Source organism: Propithecus coquereli, unplaced genomic scaffold (genome assembly GCF_000956105.1).
Source record: "Propithecus coquereli isolate 6110/MARCELLA unplaced genomic scaffold, Pcoq_1.0 Scaffold221, whole genome shotgun sequence".
Taxonomy (NCBI): Eukaryota; Metazoa; Chordata; class Mammalia; order Primates; family Indriidae; genus Propithecus; species Propithecus coquereli.
The window spans coordinates 786,517-802,397 of NW_012147301.1; the positions used below are offsets into that span (position 1 = coordinate 786,517).

Sequence of the window (15,881 nt, forward strand, 5' to 3'; positions counted from 1 at the left end):
CCCCACACACACACACCACACACTAAGAGACTTAAACAAACACTAGAATAGTTTCTATCAGCTCAAGGCTATTTCCCTAGGATGACAACCCTAGCCTCCTTAAAATGCCTGCCTAAGAAAGCTCAATGCTGCCAAAAGAATTTACTGTTTGTTCAAGCCAAAATCTTACTACAGGTCCTGACTCCCTTTCCTTAGAGCAGGCACTTTAAAAAATTCATAATTGTAAATCCATTCTCTCTTCCTTTGAAATGTATCTTCTACAACCTAGGAATGTCTTTCTCAAGGACCTGGGAGTCATCCCTCTGAAATGTAATCATCAAGAATGATAGGGCCAATGTCTCCCTGTCTCTGTGGGAGGGTAGGAGCCTAACCTTGATAAGCACCAGTTAACAAACAGAGATACCCTAATCACTTTGACCAACCTCACCCCCTAATGTCCCTCAATACATTCCTTTTCCCTGCCTTTTGTTTCTGTGGAGTTGAGCTCTGTTCGTCTGAAGTCTCTTCCCCCTACTGCAGTGGCCTGAATAAAATTCATCTTGCCACCTTTAACAAATGTCTGGCTCTGTTTGTCTTTGACACCGTGAACTAACAGTATCAAATTTTATAGCAGGGTTAAGAGGTGCAATCTCAGGGATAACATGGAACAGAAGATATTGGGAGGTACAACCAGCAATATGAAACTCTATCATGTAAAAGGTCATCTCAACTGATTTTTAATTCTGATGCATTTATTCACATGCATAAGGTTAAAGTGGAGACATGTAGCGAAAAGATAAGGAGAAACAAGGTTAGACTTGGGCACAGTGAGAGCCATTTGGTTGTGGGATGTTTCCAAACTGGGGCTAAACTGAAGGCATCTCAAAGTGTAATGGATAATCCTCTAAAACATACTGTAGCCAACAATGCAGAATTGGCCAGATGGAAAAGATTAAGTGGGGCTTAAGTCTTTTCCTGGCTTGAGGAGTCTGTAAAAGGCTGACCCTGTCCCAAATGGATCAGCCTTTCTCTGGGCTGCTTATGTCTCACGGGGAAGGTAAGAGGTTGCTGGATCACTTAGAACACCTAGAATCCTAAGAATAGAGTCCCCAAATTGTGCTGTCATTGTTCTCTATAGAAACAGCAATGTCATGAAGTTGAAGTTCTGGTACCAGCTGGCGGTCGAGGCTTTAGGAGAGTATGGAGGGTTGAGGAAAGAAGCAACATCTTGAGGCAGACTGAAAGATCATCACGGCATCCAAATTGACAACAAAAAATCATTCAAAGGTCCTGCATAATAGCCTGATCTCATACTACAATGGTAGGGACATCTTCTCACTTCTTTTTGACTAGCTAAGGGGGCATCTTAATGGTCAGGTGAAACCACAGAAGCTGCTAAGGCAGCCTCCAACTTTCTAGTTTCATAATTTTGTTTGAGATGCCTAGAAAAGACTTTGATCAACATTTCTCTTTTTCTACATGAATTCAAAAATTTCTTGCCACATAACTCTGATTCTCTAGTGGGAACATGATTAGATTGTTCTGGAGGTCTAGCAAGAAAAGGAAAGAGAAGGGAGATTTTGAGGGGTTGTGAGCTGGAGAAAATGTGAGAGAAATATGTGTACCCTCCTAGAAATAACCAAAACTGTTTGTCCTACAGCACACAGCCTGATGTGCTTTTGATAGGAAAAGGTTACTGAGTTTGCAAGCATGCCACACCTTTGCTCAGGTAGCTACAGTTTCGGGCATTGTGACCCAACAAACTATGTTGTCATACCCCAGGGTCAGAGCCAGCATGGAAAAGCCTGGCCCCTCAGTCTGGTCCAACAGCTGACGGGGGTGGCAGCCAGCTGCAGGTGCCCAAGAACTTGGCACTGCTCAGTTCCATCTAAAGGAGCACATCTCCCTTCTGGGTGGCACATTTCCAGCCAAAAGTCTAGAACTTCATTATCAAGGTAATGAGTTCATAAATTTTATTTTTTATAGTTCTTTAGGACTTGGACTGAAGCCATATCTGAGGGATCTCTATGCCTCCCCTTTTTTTCTAGGCTAGTGTTTTCTAGCTCTTGGAAAAGAAAGGAACTCCCTCTTCTAAAGGTGCGGGAGGCCTTTTCCTATAACTTTTTCAAGATTTCATAAAGATCCTTGAAGGGAGAGCCCAAAAAGATCTTGGGGGGTGGCAGGGATGGTAAAGGGTAGGAATGTAGTATTGTCATGTGAAAGGATAGGCATTAGAAGATAGATGTTATAAAAAATGTTGGGGGGGTAGAAAAAGAGAGAAAGGGAGGAAGGAAAAAGGGGAAGGAGGGATAGAGTGAGGGAAGAGAGGGAGAGAGGGAAGGAGGGAGAGGGAGGAGGGAGGGATAGAGAAAGGGAGGGAGGGAGAGGGAGGAGGGAAGGAAAGGAGGGAGGAAGAAAGAGGGAGGAGGGAGGGAGGAGGGAAGGAAAGGAGGGAGGAGGGAGGGAGGAAGGGAGGGAAGAGAATGAGACTGTTTTGGAAAGCTAGAGGGAAAAGGAGGTCTAAATTTTGAAGGAAGCTGAGAGAAAAGATACATATAGGGAAAAGGGAATTCAACAGCCCTCTAATACTTTTTAAAATTTAACAAGAAGATTTCTCTTGTTAAATTTCAAAAAGAAATCAAGTTCAAGCCCCAGATACCAAAACAAGACTACTGAGCTCTTAACTGTGTCTTTTGAGCTTAAATCTGAGGTCCTATGTAGCAAAAATCAGTCACTGGCTTCTGCCATTTCCTTTTTTCTTGGGGTGCAAGGAAATTGGCAGAAGTTATTTTTTCTTGAAATTTAACTTGATCCTATGGAATCAGAGTCTGGTCTTCCCTCAGATCTTTGTCTCTTGGTGTTATCTCTATGGCTATCAGACTGGGTTTCTCAGCATTCAAAACTTTGTTCTATATGTTGTAATCTTATATCTCATTTTAATAAAAGTGTTATTTATTTGCTCTGCTAGTATTGACCTTAGTCTTTTCCAATGGCCCCGAGTGATGAGTTACAGGTATTTACCTAATTTTACTTTCTTTTATATAATGAGAAAAACTCTGGTTGAACTGGGGTTAGTTAGAATTAAGTTAGAGGGGGTGAGGTGAGCTGGATCCTTTGAAGGTACCCAAGAGTGGGTAAAGAAATGAGAAGATTGGAGAGATTTAGTGGAGTCGAGTAGAAGTAAATCACTACATTTAATCCCCACAATCTCTAGATTTCCTTTTAAATTCACTTCCCAGTCTACCATTTTTCCTGAGTGATGTTCTCCTAAGTTAACATGATACTCTCATGGTTCCAAATACTTGGTGTAGGGAGTCTAAATTAAAGGAGACTGTTGATTTTTCTAAAACATAATGATCCTGAGCACCAAGTTCAAACATTTCAGCGTGTCCTTCCCCACTGCTGACCCCACCAATTTCTAGCCTAAGCCTATAGGAAACCCAGAAATGGGTTTCAGAACACCCTTCAGAGATTCCTATCCAAACTGACTCCATTTCTAAAAGCCACATATAAGCACTTCATATTTATTTTCTTCCTCTTTCCAGATGTCTGATGATATTGATTGGTTACACAGCAGCAGGAGTGTGTGCAAGGTAGACCTCTACAGCCCAAGAGAACGACAAGATCAGGATCGGAAAGTGGTAAGATACAAAACAACTACTACCAAGGAGTAGGGAAAATTGACGTATGAGTATAGATATCCTGGGGCCCAAGATAAACTAATGTAGAGTGATACTGTGACTTCTCCAAGCAACCAAGTTCAATCAGGTCTGTCAGGGGCTGCACACTTATACATCACACAGGGCTAAATCAAGGGAGGGGCAGGGTGAGGAGGGAGGCCAGGGAGGAGCCTGAGGGGAGGGAGGAGTGGTGGTTGCCTAGTAACCAGCCCCTATTATTTGAAATCTCTTAAGTCATAATAATGTTGCCTAGCTACCAATAAGTTAATCTAGGACCCCTCAAGAGGACAAAATATCCCATAGTCTGTTTCCCAAACTTCAAGTGATTTCCATAGTATTTCATGTTTTTATCATGTTCAAGTACCAGCCATACTATTATTTACTTAATGTATATTTTTGAAATGTTTTTAAAATTGACTTACGCTTTAAAAATTACCATCAAACTAAGCAATATCATCCATGACATCACAGGTTTGATGCTTTAGTATGTATTTTTCCTAATGCACAACATAAAATGCAAGTATTAAACACCGAAATGTTTATCCATGTACCACCTAAAATCTTCTATATCATTGGTAGTAAAAATACTACATTTGGAGAAACACTAGTGTAGTAGAAAGTGCTCTAAACTAGAAACTAAGAAAAGTTGTAATATGAGCCCTACCTTTCAGTTTGTGTCAGTTGGGTAAGCCACTTCTCAGTTTTTTTCAATTAATAAATATGGATATTGTACTTTGGGCCACTCTCTGACAGGTTGGTATTCTCATTTAAGAAACATAGTAATGCTAAGATTCTGTCTGCCTAATAATAATCACAGTATTAATGTTTATTGAGTACTTACTGTGTGCCAGGCACTCTGCTAAAAGCTTTACATACAGTATCTCAGTTAACCTTAACAAGAACCCTATGAGGTAAGTGCTATTATCATCTCCCAGAAAGAAAAAATTATGCCCTTTTCTCTGCAGTTTTTCTAAATTCACCCTCCTAATTTGATGCAGATATGCTTTGTCGATGTGTCCAGCCTGAACGTAGAAGATAAAGATTGCAAGGTGGGTATTCTCTGCTCAGAGTGGGAATGGATGCGAAACTGCTGAGAAGGGTCACCAGTGAAGTATGGGGAAAGGGAAAGTTTATGGTAGACGGTGGAAAGGTGGAGGGGACTCAGGCGGAAAGCCATCATTCTCACGAGCCCAGGATCCCTGGTTCTAAATTTACCGTCACTCTTGATACCAAGTCTCATTCTAGAAGCCACTTAAATTGCTGGTAGGGCTGGAAGAATTAAAGCATCGAAGATGGTACGTCAGAAAAGTTTAAAAACAAAACCTGTCCAAAAGGGTGAAGATTAATGGAATATAGTTCTTGAGACTGATGGCTTTGTGAGTGTCCTCAGAGAGGGGAGTAGTAATTTGTGGAGGGAACTTTGTCTCATTCTTCAAAGGTTATAGCTAACCAAAGGTTATAGCTAGCATTACAAGCCTACCTCTTTTGAAGAAAGAAAAAAAGGTAATAGGAGGCATAACATTTCGTGATTTGAAGTGTTAGCCTGGGGGACAACTTGGAGAAGACTCAAAAAGCAACTATTCATAAGAATCTCACCCTTTCATTCCTTAGGATGCCAGTGGTTCAAGCTCAGAAGGCAACTTAAACCTGGGAAGTCTGGAAGAAAAAGAGATTATCGTGATCAAGGACACTGAGAAGCAAGATCAGTCTAAGGTACAGTTAGCCTCTGAGATTCCACCACTTCTAATTCTCAGAGTCCAATTCTCAGTCATTTCAGAGACGGTAAGAAAACTATTGTCAAACAGGCCCATCAGTTTTTAATACTATGACATTCTGGAGAACACAGGCCTGAGTTCAGGGCCACAGTAAGTTCAACACCCAGGTACTTAATAATGGCACTAATCACAGAGGCTCAGAACACCCTCTCCTAATTTCCAGGTACCTATCCAAACAGAATTATGCTATTCTAATCCTAACAAAGATAGGGGCTTATAAGCAAGATCTTTCACACTGTTCTTTGCTGGCTTGTAATGGACTTGTGTGCCCCACATTGCCCACTACCCAACAAGGAAGATAGAAGGATATGGAGTAGAGAGAATCCATAACAATTATGAATTTGAGTGCCTAGTCCCCACCTTGTTGTATATGAGATTACCCAGGCTGTTGCATAGCTTAAAGTTAGAAGCAGTTAGACTTGCTCACCACTGTCACATACAGAATCCTTTTGTTTTTATGTAAGTATCCCAAATTATACCTGTTAGGCTCCTGGTTTAGGGAGGGCACTGGAGCACACAACAAGTCACCCTCACATTCCTACAAGCCTGGAGTGGCTGGAATTGGGCCAAGATATTTGGCTTTAGTGCAAAGGAGTCAAATATTCCTTGTTCTGTGTCTCTAGGCTCATATATTATAACCAAAACATCATTTCTGGTCCTAGTTACCTTTAGAGTGAGGGAAGTGGCCCCCAAGGAAGGAAAAAATGAGTTATATAACATTCTCCAAAGAATTTGGGAGTTTAATTAGGGGTAGTAACCAACTCAATTTTGGAGTCTTAAGAAAGGGATAAATTATACCAGGTGTTAATTTTTAAAAGAGAAGCCCATATTTTCTACACACATTCCAGATCCCCTTGACTGTAATTTAAGCCCATTTGCAAAAAGTTGACCTTATCATGACCTCACATTTCCAGGAATTCAGGGAAAAGAGAGGAGATGAAGCAACGGAAGGGGCAAGGAGGGCAACAGTATTTAGTGATGAGTGGAAGATGTATACATAGTATATACATACATATCCGGCCATAGGCATACATAGTCACAAGCATAGATACAAATATAAAAATGTATACAAAGTGACACACACATAAATGTATACATTTATATACATTAACAAAAAATAATTTATACAAGCAATGATACACACATGCCTGGCTACATTTGACATTGACAAACACACAAGCATTGATGTAACAAACTTAAATTGACCTATTCGTAAACAAGGACTTACATACATATACAAAAACATAACAAAGTCAAAGTCATACAGAGTCAGATGCAGTGACATGCCCACATGTGACATACATAAGCACCCATATTACACAATACATAAACATATACTCACATTAACACACACAAGCCTTGATCAAAACACAGTGACCATACAGACTCAGGTATTGGCATATAAACTTACAAATATACATGTCTATGCAAGTAGAGTCATACACAGTCATGCCGACATACACACGTACAAATTCACACAAAGTGACTCATACTCGCCAACACACTTGTTGTATCCATTGATGCATATGTTGACACAAATGCAATGATATGCCCACTCATGTAATCACACACATACTCAAATGCCAGGGTATGCGCAACACTGACACATACATTGTCAAGCATTAACATAACATATAAATATAGCACAAACTGATACCCAATTTATTGACAGACACAGTCATTATACAGTCACCTATTTATACATTCATATTTTAACATACACATACATTAATATATTAAAATGTTATCTATTATGATTTAATTAATGAATGTGTATGTTAATATGTGAATTTATGCTTTAAAATACATAAATGCATTTATACCTACATGATGCATACCAGTTGAGTTTATATCATAAACATATATGTAGATGACTCACATTGACACTTGCTCATTTACATATTCAGAGACACACTGACATACACACTCATATTTTGACATTCACACATATGTACAAATATACACTCTAACATGCACATGTTGACCTATACAGTAGACATATACAATGGATGATGATGTCAACACATTATTACACATGCTTACACAGTCCCAGATAGGCACACACATACACACACTGGCACATTTTCACACACTAATAATCAGAACGACATTCTCACATCTCTTGAGATATTCACATACATGAATTGCTATATTGCCATGCATGCACACACACAAGAGACACATTGTGACACATTTTTGACACATCGAGATGCAACACACTTACGCACATGAAATTGACAAACATATTGATAACACTTGCATATAGTTAAGTGTACAAATGTATATATTCTGAGCTTTTGTTGCTGCCATTTCTGTTTGAATGTGTGTTAATGGATAGAACTGGATGTTATGTTCCCATGCAAATTCTAAAAGGTCAAATCTATGCAATTAAGAAGCTACATCTTCTAAATAATATAAGGGAAAGAAGTAGCCTACCCAAACTCTTATGGATAGGTATTCTTCTTTTTTTAGATGGAGGGATCTGTGTGCCTTTTCAAACAAGCTCCCTCTGATCCCTTATGTGTCCTCGACTGGCTTCTCAATGATCTCCAGAAATATGCCCTGGGTTTCCAACATGCACTGAGCCCCTCAGCCTCTAGCTGTAAACATAAAGTAGGAGACACAGAGGGTGCCTATCACAAAATACCCTCTGGGAACTGCTACAGTGTCTATGCTGATCAACTGAACATGGATTATTTCACCAATGGACACCAAAGCCTACGTCTAGAAATGACAGCAGCTAAAAACACCAACAATAACCAAAGTCCTTCAACTCCTCTAGCCAAATCTCCTAGCACTCAGAGAGCAGTTATTTCCCCTAATGGAGAATGTTCTGTGGATGATCTCTCCTTCTATGTCAACCAACTATCTTCTCTGGTAATCCAGATGGCCCGTAAGGAAATCAGGGGCAAGTTGGAAGGCAGAAGCAAATGCTTTCATCATTCAATCTATCCACACACTGGGGACAAAGGGAAAATGAGCCCCTGCAGTGCTGTGAGCAAGATTGCTTCTGAAATGGCCCATGAGGCTGTGAAAATGACTTCTACAGAAATGCGTGATACTGGGGAAGACTGCAGGGAAGGTGGCCAGAAAACCTTTCTATATAGTGAATTATCCAACAAGAACAAGGGTGGAGAAAAGCAGATGTGTCAGAGAGATAGCAAAAAATTTGCAGATTCCATCAGTAAGGGGCTCATGGTTTATGCAAATCAGGTGGCATCTGACATGATGGTCTCTGTTATGAAGACCTTGAAAGTGCACAGCTGTGGGAAGCCAATTCCAGCCTGTGTTGTACTGAAGAGGGTGTTGCTAAATCACACCAAGGATATCGTGTCCGATTTGATTGATTCCTGCATGAAGAACCTACATAATATTACTGGGGTCCTAATGACTGACTCAGATTTTGTCTCAGCTGTCAAGAGGAATCTGTTCAACCATGGGAAACAAAATGCTGCAGACATCATGGAGGCCATGCTGAAGCGGCTGGTCAGTGCCCTTCTTGGCGAAAAGAAAGAGACTAAGTCTCAGAGTCTGTCATATGCCTCTTTGAAAGCTGGATCCCATGATCCCAAATGCAAGAACCAGAGTCTTGAATTCTCAGCCATGAAAGCTGAGATGAAAGGGAAGGACAAAGTCAAAGTGAATCCAGACCCGTGCTGCAAGTCATTGACCAGTGCCGAGAAAGTCAGTGAACACATCCTCAAGGAGAGCCTGACCATGTGGAACCAAAAGCAAGGAAACCAAGGCAAGATGACTACCAAAATATGCACCAATAAAGACGAGAAAAGGGAAAAGATCAGCCCTTCCACAGATTCACTAGCAAAGGACCTGATTGTCTCTGCCCTTATGCTGATCCAGTACCATCTGACCCAGCAGGCCAAGTGCAAAGATCCAACTGAAGAAGACTGTCCTTCCACCATGAACTATATGGCTCAGAGTACCCAATATGAGAAGTGTGGAAGCAACCAAAGTGCCAAAACACTTTCAATGAAACATCTAGAATCTCGTGGAGCTCCTGGACCATCTACCTCTCTAAAGGAGAGCCAACATCTGGACTCCCAGAAGTTGGATATGTCAAACATCGTTCTATTGCTGATTCAGAAACTGCTTAATGAGAGCCCCTTCAGCTGTGATGATCTATGCGAAGGTGAGAACAAGCGTTCTGAGCCTGGGACAGGCAAAGCAGCTTGCATGTCCAAGAGGCCTGACAGAAGGGAAGAACAATGTCAGAACAATCAAGAACTTGACTTCGTCAGTAGGATGAAGCAAGTGAACCAGCAATTTATAGATCAACTGGTAGAATCTGTGATGAAGCTATGTCTTATCACAGCCAAGTATAGCAACAATGGGGCAGCCCTTGCTGAATTGGAAGAACAAGCAGCCTTGGCAAGCAACCTCAATTTCGGTGGCCGCAGATGCAGTCACAATGGTGCAATTTCACAGAGCTATCAAGATTCTCCTGGGCCTGAAGTCATCGTCAATAATCAATGCTCTACAAGTAGCTTGCAAAAGCAGCTCCAGGCTGTCCTGCAGTGGATTGCGGCCTCCCAGTTTAACGTGCCCCTGCTCTACTTCATGGGAGATGATGATGGACAACTGGAGAAGGTAGGTAATGCATCAAGGCACAAGAAAAACGAGAGTGGGAATGGGTAGAGGCAGGGAGGTAGCATTGTACTTAGAGCCCAAGATCAGTCCAATTTATTTTCAAGTCTGTTCTTTACCATGTGCTTCATGAATTACTTTACCTCATGAAAAGACACAAAAGTGGTGAACCACTAGCTGAGTGGGGTTGTGGACACCTCAAGGCCTGTGCATTTCCACCAAGAGAAGGAGAGTGAGATTAGCTCATTTCATCAGTGACCCCTTTAACAAACTATTTGGTAAAACACTGGGAAGTGATTTTTAAGTCTTATGTTTTGGGTTTTAAGATTCACCAAAGGACTCTGGAGAGAGAGGGAAAAAAAAAAAGAAAAAGGGAGCTCCTCCCTCCTTCTCAAGGTGATAGAAGTATCATGGACCCATTTTGTCTTAGACCTGTCAGAAACAGTTTAAAACTAGTCTTATCGTTTTCCCTATGTACCTCCCCAAACTCACAGGCCCTACAAGTGCCCCAAGACTACCTGCCTTCTTAAATTTTGTGCCCTAGCTGCCTCACTTGCCTCATCCTAGTCCTGGCCCTGCTCCTCAGATCCCATGGAGGCCAGCATTCATACACATGCATGTTCTCTCTCTCTCTCTCTCTCTCTCTCTCTCTCTCTCTCTCTCACACTCACACACACACACACACACACACACACACACACACAGAGAGAGAGAGAGAGAGAGAGAGAGAGAGAGCTGGGTTTCCTGCATTAGATAGATTACAGAAAAATCAAATACTTAGCCAAATTATTTTCAGTCCAGGAGCTAAGACCAGGCAATCCTCCCTACCCCCAACCTAGGGAAGTGGGGGAATGGCAACCCAAAGCCTTGACCTAGAAATCAGTGCAGACTAACTGAAGGGTCCAGCAGATTGTTTCTGAAGCTCAAAAAAGAAAATACCTTTGGCATTTTGATTTGTGTCATTAGAGAAAGTTCAAGGAAAAAGGAAAGCTGTGTCAACAGCCTCCGTGGTACTCTAATCCTAGAATCATGGGTGGGAAGGTGGCAGTTAGGGGATGGTGCAGGGGTGGGGGGATGAGGGGGGGTGAGAGGGTGGGGAGCTTGGAGGGTGGGAGGGTATTAGTTCACTTTGCGCAATGGGTCCTTCCTCCAAAAAGCATCAGGCGACTCATGATAGCTCTGTTCTCTCCACAGCTTCCTGAGGTTTCAGCTAAGGCAGCAGAGAAGGGGTACAGTGTAGGAGATCTTCTTCAAGAGGTCATGAAGTTTGCCAAGGAACGCCAACTGGATGAAGCTGTGGGAAACATGGCTAGGAAACAACTGCTAGACTGGCTGCTCGCTAACCTGTGAGCTAACAACTCCTTCGACTCCTCTCCATCTTACTCCCCCAGCAGCACTCCATCCCAGCCATAGCGCCCCCACCAGGAGGCCAGCCAACTGCACAATACATGATTGTATTCCCCAGTACATCTGAGCAGTTGCATTGTGCAAATACAGGGTGTCCAACAAGCTGGGCAAGAACGTGAATAAAAAAAAGTTTAAAAAAGTGTGTCATTTTTTCTTAATCAGACATTGCTGAGGCAAGGAAGGGAATGGGTCAATTTCCAGGACTGGTGATACAATGTTGGACTTGTGTCTAGATCTCACCCTGGGTTATTCTGAGCACCAAAAACACAGGGATATAACCCATGTCCAGGTCCCTAAGTAATCTGGTTTGTCCAAATTATCTAAACCCTCAGTTTAAAGTTTTGCCACCTGTTTCTCTCTGAATTGTACACCTAACTTGATAATCCCCTTTCCCAAGGATACAGCTTTCTTGGTCTTTTTTAAAAGAGTGCACAGATGGGCTTGGACAAAAAACAAGTTGAAGACCATGTATTACCCACAGACATTGCCCCGCCTTGCCACACACACACACCTCAAAAGTATTCACTGCACATGGCTAAATACTACCCAGAACTACAGTAGGATCTGATCCTCCCCTGTGAGTGAATAAAGCTTTCCTATAAATAATTTCTTTCAACTGATGAGATTTCCTTGTCTTCTACCAGTCTGGAAAAAAAAATTCTGAGAACATAAAACTCTAAGATGGGTAAATTCCTTGTGAGTCTCGATGTTCCAGTGTCCCCTTTGGGACTAGCACTAAGTTCCTAGATTTGTTCTATGCTTCCCAGAAGTCAATCGCAATGCTAGAATTCATTACAAATCAGATCCAGACAGTGGTTTCAAGTCTGTGGCCTTCTGTTAGCTAGTTTGCTGTGTGCTCCCGTGGCCTTGGCACCCTTGAGGTACTGTGGCTTAGAAGAACAAGCACAGGACGTGGCGTCCTTCTGGACTCAACAGTCAAAGCTTTGTCTCTTACTAGTCCCATGGGCTTAGGCAGTCCTCCAGACAGAGCCTGTTTCTTCATCCGTAAAATATAGCTAATAATTACCCTCACTGTTTAGAGATTAAACTGGAGGAATGGATGTGATGGTGTTCTGCGCAAAGTGGATCTTGTTACAAATACAGACGTGTGAAGGAAGCTGTACCTCTCAAAGCCCCTCCTAACACAGTTGGGAGTGCTCTCTTGATACATTTCAGAACTGAAAACATATCCTCTGAGTAAGGAACTCAGAGAGAGAGGCAATTTTGGGGGGAGGTAAGAGGCACACAGGCAAACTTTGCCAAGTCCTCCACAATATCTGAACCACTGAGATAGAAGTAAAGGCAGACTCCTTCAGAGCAGGACCTTTAAAACTCTCCAGCCCGGATAATGCTAATCAAACCTTTTCCAGTCTCACCCCACACCATGAAAAGCTCTGGAGTTGAGCCATCACAGATCCTTCTCTTTGCCCTTGAAGTAAATCCTTAATAAACAAATCCCGGCTGCATTTCTAATGACTCAGTCCTCCCTGAGCACAGCTGGGTCCCATAGTAGTTTACTTCCTTGATTAACTTGGCTCTTACCTTGCTCCTGATTTTTATTATGAGGCAGCCTTGGGGATTCCTTGGAACGTGGAAATAGAGCAAAGGAAGTTACATGTTCTGTTAAATGAAGGGGGTTGTGGCAAGATGGTCTCTAAGGGCCCCTCCAGGTCTGACATTTGAGGAGTGTAAGAACAAGTTTTTTTTTTCCATAATTTCTCAGGGAAACTTGTGTGGATGAGGTAAGTTCAGGGTGAGGAAACTTGATTTTTTCCAGAGCTAACTGACAGACTCCAGCAGAGAAAGGAATGCTTTGGGCCACAAGGACCCTGACAAGGGTCTGGAGGAACTCAATAGCCCTTGGGGTTTATTCCTGGAGAATGAGACCCTGGCCTTTCACCTCTCTAAATGAAGAAGTGATTCCAGGCATTCTAATAGCAATGTGGCCATGCTCGATGCTAGCAGTGGGAAATGGACAAGGACTTCTGCCGAGCTGAGAGCCCAGCATATAGTAGGAAAGTGGCGACAGGAACAGAAAGGGAGGAAAACTTGATTCTCTCCTGGCAGGTGGTGCAATTGGCTTGATATCGCTTGACAGTTTCAGTCTCTCAACACCAGGCCTCCATTTCAAAAGAAAAGCTGTGAGCAAAACTTGTCTGGGAGGTTACTGCAGGGCCAGGACTAGACTGAGGTGAGGTGAGAGAAGTACTTGCTTCAGGGGCGAAAACACTAGGTAATCAAAATAGTTATTTTAATGTGATGTTTTAAAAATCAAAATTAGTGCAAAAAACGTATGATGAACAAAATACCAAACATTTTAACACAGAGGATCAGTAACAGTGTCATGCCAAGCCATAATGGAGAGTAAGGGAAGAGGAAAAATTGGTAAGACTGATTTTACAGGAGTAACACTTTATGGGAGATGGCCAAAGCAGCATTTAGAGAATGTGTTGCCCTGAAAGCCTGTATCAGCACAAAAAAGAAACAGTGAAGTCCCTGCCTAAAGAGTTTAGGAAGGGAACAAATAACAAATCAAACAATTTTAGGAAAGGAAAAATAAAATTTGGAGCAAGGAAAAAAACCAGAGAAAGCAAAGTTTCACTTAAGCCTTAAAAAATCAGGGGTTGAGGTTGTTGCAGTGTTTTCTCCCTTGATTAACATAAGAGTACATCTTTCCAAACAAAAGTTCATATTAGATTTATTCTGGTTAAAAGTGGGAACCTTGTAAGATTGCCCCTGTTAAAGTTCTACCTTAAAATAGTTCTAATAATAAAAGAAAAATAATAAAAAATAGAAATATAGTAGAGAGAGAAATTAAAATGCCACTTTTGCAAATGGTATAATATATTTGTACACTTGTGAAAATAAAATCCCCAAATACCAGAGGTAATAAATGAGTTTTGCAAAGATATAGGAAAAGATACTGGTGAACTATAAGAATTTACTGTCAACCAAAACAGTTCCAGCTGCTTTCTCCGCAGTGACTCAGAGACATATAAAAATTTCAGTGGTTCCCCCACACTAAATTTTCTGTGGTGTCAGAGCATAAAATACATCTCAAAGAATGTATTGAATTTCTATATCCTAGAACCACCCAGCCAGAAAGAGTCTACTTACAATAGTGATAATAATATTAAACACTTTAGTACTAAAAAAGGCAAAAAATTACATTTGCAGAGCACTTACTGAGTGCCAGACACTACTAGGTGCTTTCATTCTTTTAAAAACATTATTAGCTGCTTTTTATGGATGAGAAATGAGAAGATAAGGTTTAAATACCTTTTTCAAGGTTATATAACCAGTAAGTGAGAGAGTTGGGATTCAAATCCAGTTTGTTTCATGTCAAATACTGTGCCTTTTCCATTCTCTTACACTGTCTTCCTATTAATCCAGATCCATGCTTACTAAGGAACAAACTATAAAACATGAAAGAGAAAAACAAAGTAAAATAGAAAAATAGACCATGCTCCTGACTGGTAAAACTAAATTCAATAAAACAACACTCTATTTGGGATCAAAACCTGTAGAAAGAAATAAAAAAAAAAACACTCTCTAATTCAACATATAATAGGTCTTATATGATGTTAATTTAAATCTTTATGGGATAGTTTCAAAGTGTATTCCCCAACATATTTATTAATTACAAAGAGAAAAGTAGTAACTTAACATGGAGAAACCTGTCATTCACATCTTAATAAAGTGATCAAGGCTAATATCGCCAGTAAAACATTGATATCATGTGTCTCCTGATATCATGTGATGAGAAGTGTATATCACCTCTGTGGCATTCTCGCCAAAAATCCATAACCCCAGTCTAATCATGAGAAACCATTAAAAAACCTGAATTGAGGGATATTTCATATAATAACTGACCAGAATTGACTGCAAAGGTCATATAGGAACATTTTAGGGTGATGGAAATGTTCTATATATCTTGATAGGGAAGGTGTATCCTTAACACAGGTGTAATAATTTCTCAAGACTCCATCAACCTGTATGCTTAAAATCAGTGAATTTTATTCTATCTAAATTATATCTCAATAAAGTTGATTTAAAAATATGTTTAAACTTAATAAATACCTATAGGGGGAAAAAATCCCCCTGCCACTGTTCACAAGTTTCTTTGCTCTCCTGCCTCTTTCCAGAAAGTCTCCAATCTAGCAAGTCTTTCTAACTTTGGGCTCTGAGCCACCCTTACCTTGCAGCCCTCCTACCTGCTCCTTCTACTTGTCTGTGGTGGCCCAGAGTAGGACCTTGGAAGCCCCCTCTTTGTGAGGACTTCCCTCCCAGGTCTCAGCTACATATCCAAGATTAGAAGGTCTCCAGCTCAACTCCTTCTTGTCATGAAATTCACCTCCTCAGAAAAGCCTTCCTTCACTACCTTTTCTCCCATAGTTACATTTTATCACATCACCCTGTTTAATTTTTATTGCACTAA

General features: G+C 41.1%; 1 protein-coding gene across 2 annotated transcripts; it reads left to right on the plus strand.

Annotated features, from left to right (window-relative positions):
* The first annotated feature begins 1,126 nt into the window (after positions 1 to 1,126).
* AKAP4 (A kinase (PRKA) anchor protein 4) lies at positions 1,127 to 11,557 on the plus strand. Of its 2 annotated transcripts, none has more exons than XM_012644838.1 (6): positions 1,127 to 1,300; positions 3,525 to 3,620; positions 4,658 to 4,708; positions 5,271 to 5,372; positions 7,907 to 10,039; positions 11,231 to 11,557. In XM_012644838.1, exons 1-6 carry the CDS (start codon positions 1,298 to 1,300, stop codon positions 11,384 to 11,386), a joined length of 2,541 nt encoding a protein of 846 aa, XP_012500292.1. In that variant the 5' UTR covers positions 1,127 to 1,297; the 3' UTR covers positions 11,387 to 11,557. The 2 variants fall into 2 exon arrangements, with proteins under 2 accessions (XP_012500292.1, XP_012500293.1); XM_012644839.1 differs by lacking the exon at positions 1,127 to 1,300 and adding an exon at positions 1,795 to 1,934.
* Positions 11,558 to 15,881: the final 4,324 nt, after the last annotated feature.

What these genes read in the sequence shown, in the direction of transcription:
- AKAP4 (XM_012644838.1), top strand. An exon ending in AAGATCAGGATCGGAAAGTG is followed by an intron (nt 3,621 to 4,657) that starts GTAAGATACAAA and finishes AATTTGATGCAG; the next exon opens with ATATGCTTTGTCGATGTGTC. An exon ending in AGAAGCAAGATCAGTCTAAG is followed by an intron (nt 5,373 to 7,906) that starts GTACAGTTAGCC and finishes TTCTTTTTTTAG; the next exon opens with ATGGAGGGATCTGTGTGCCT.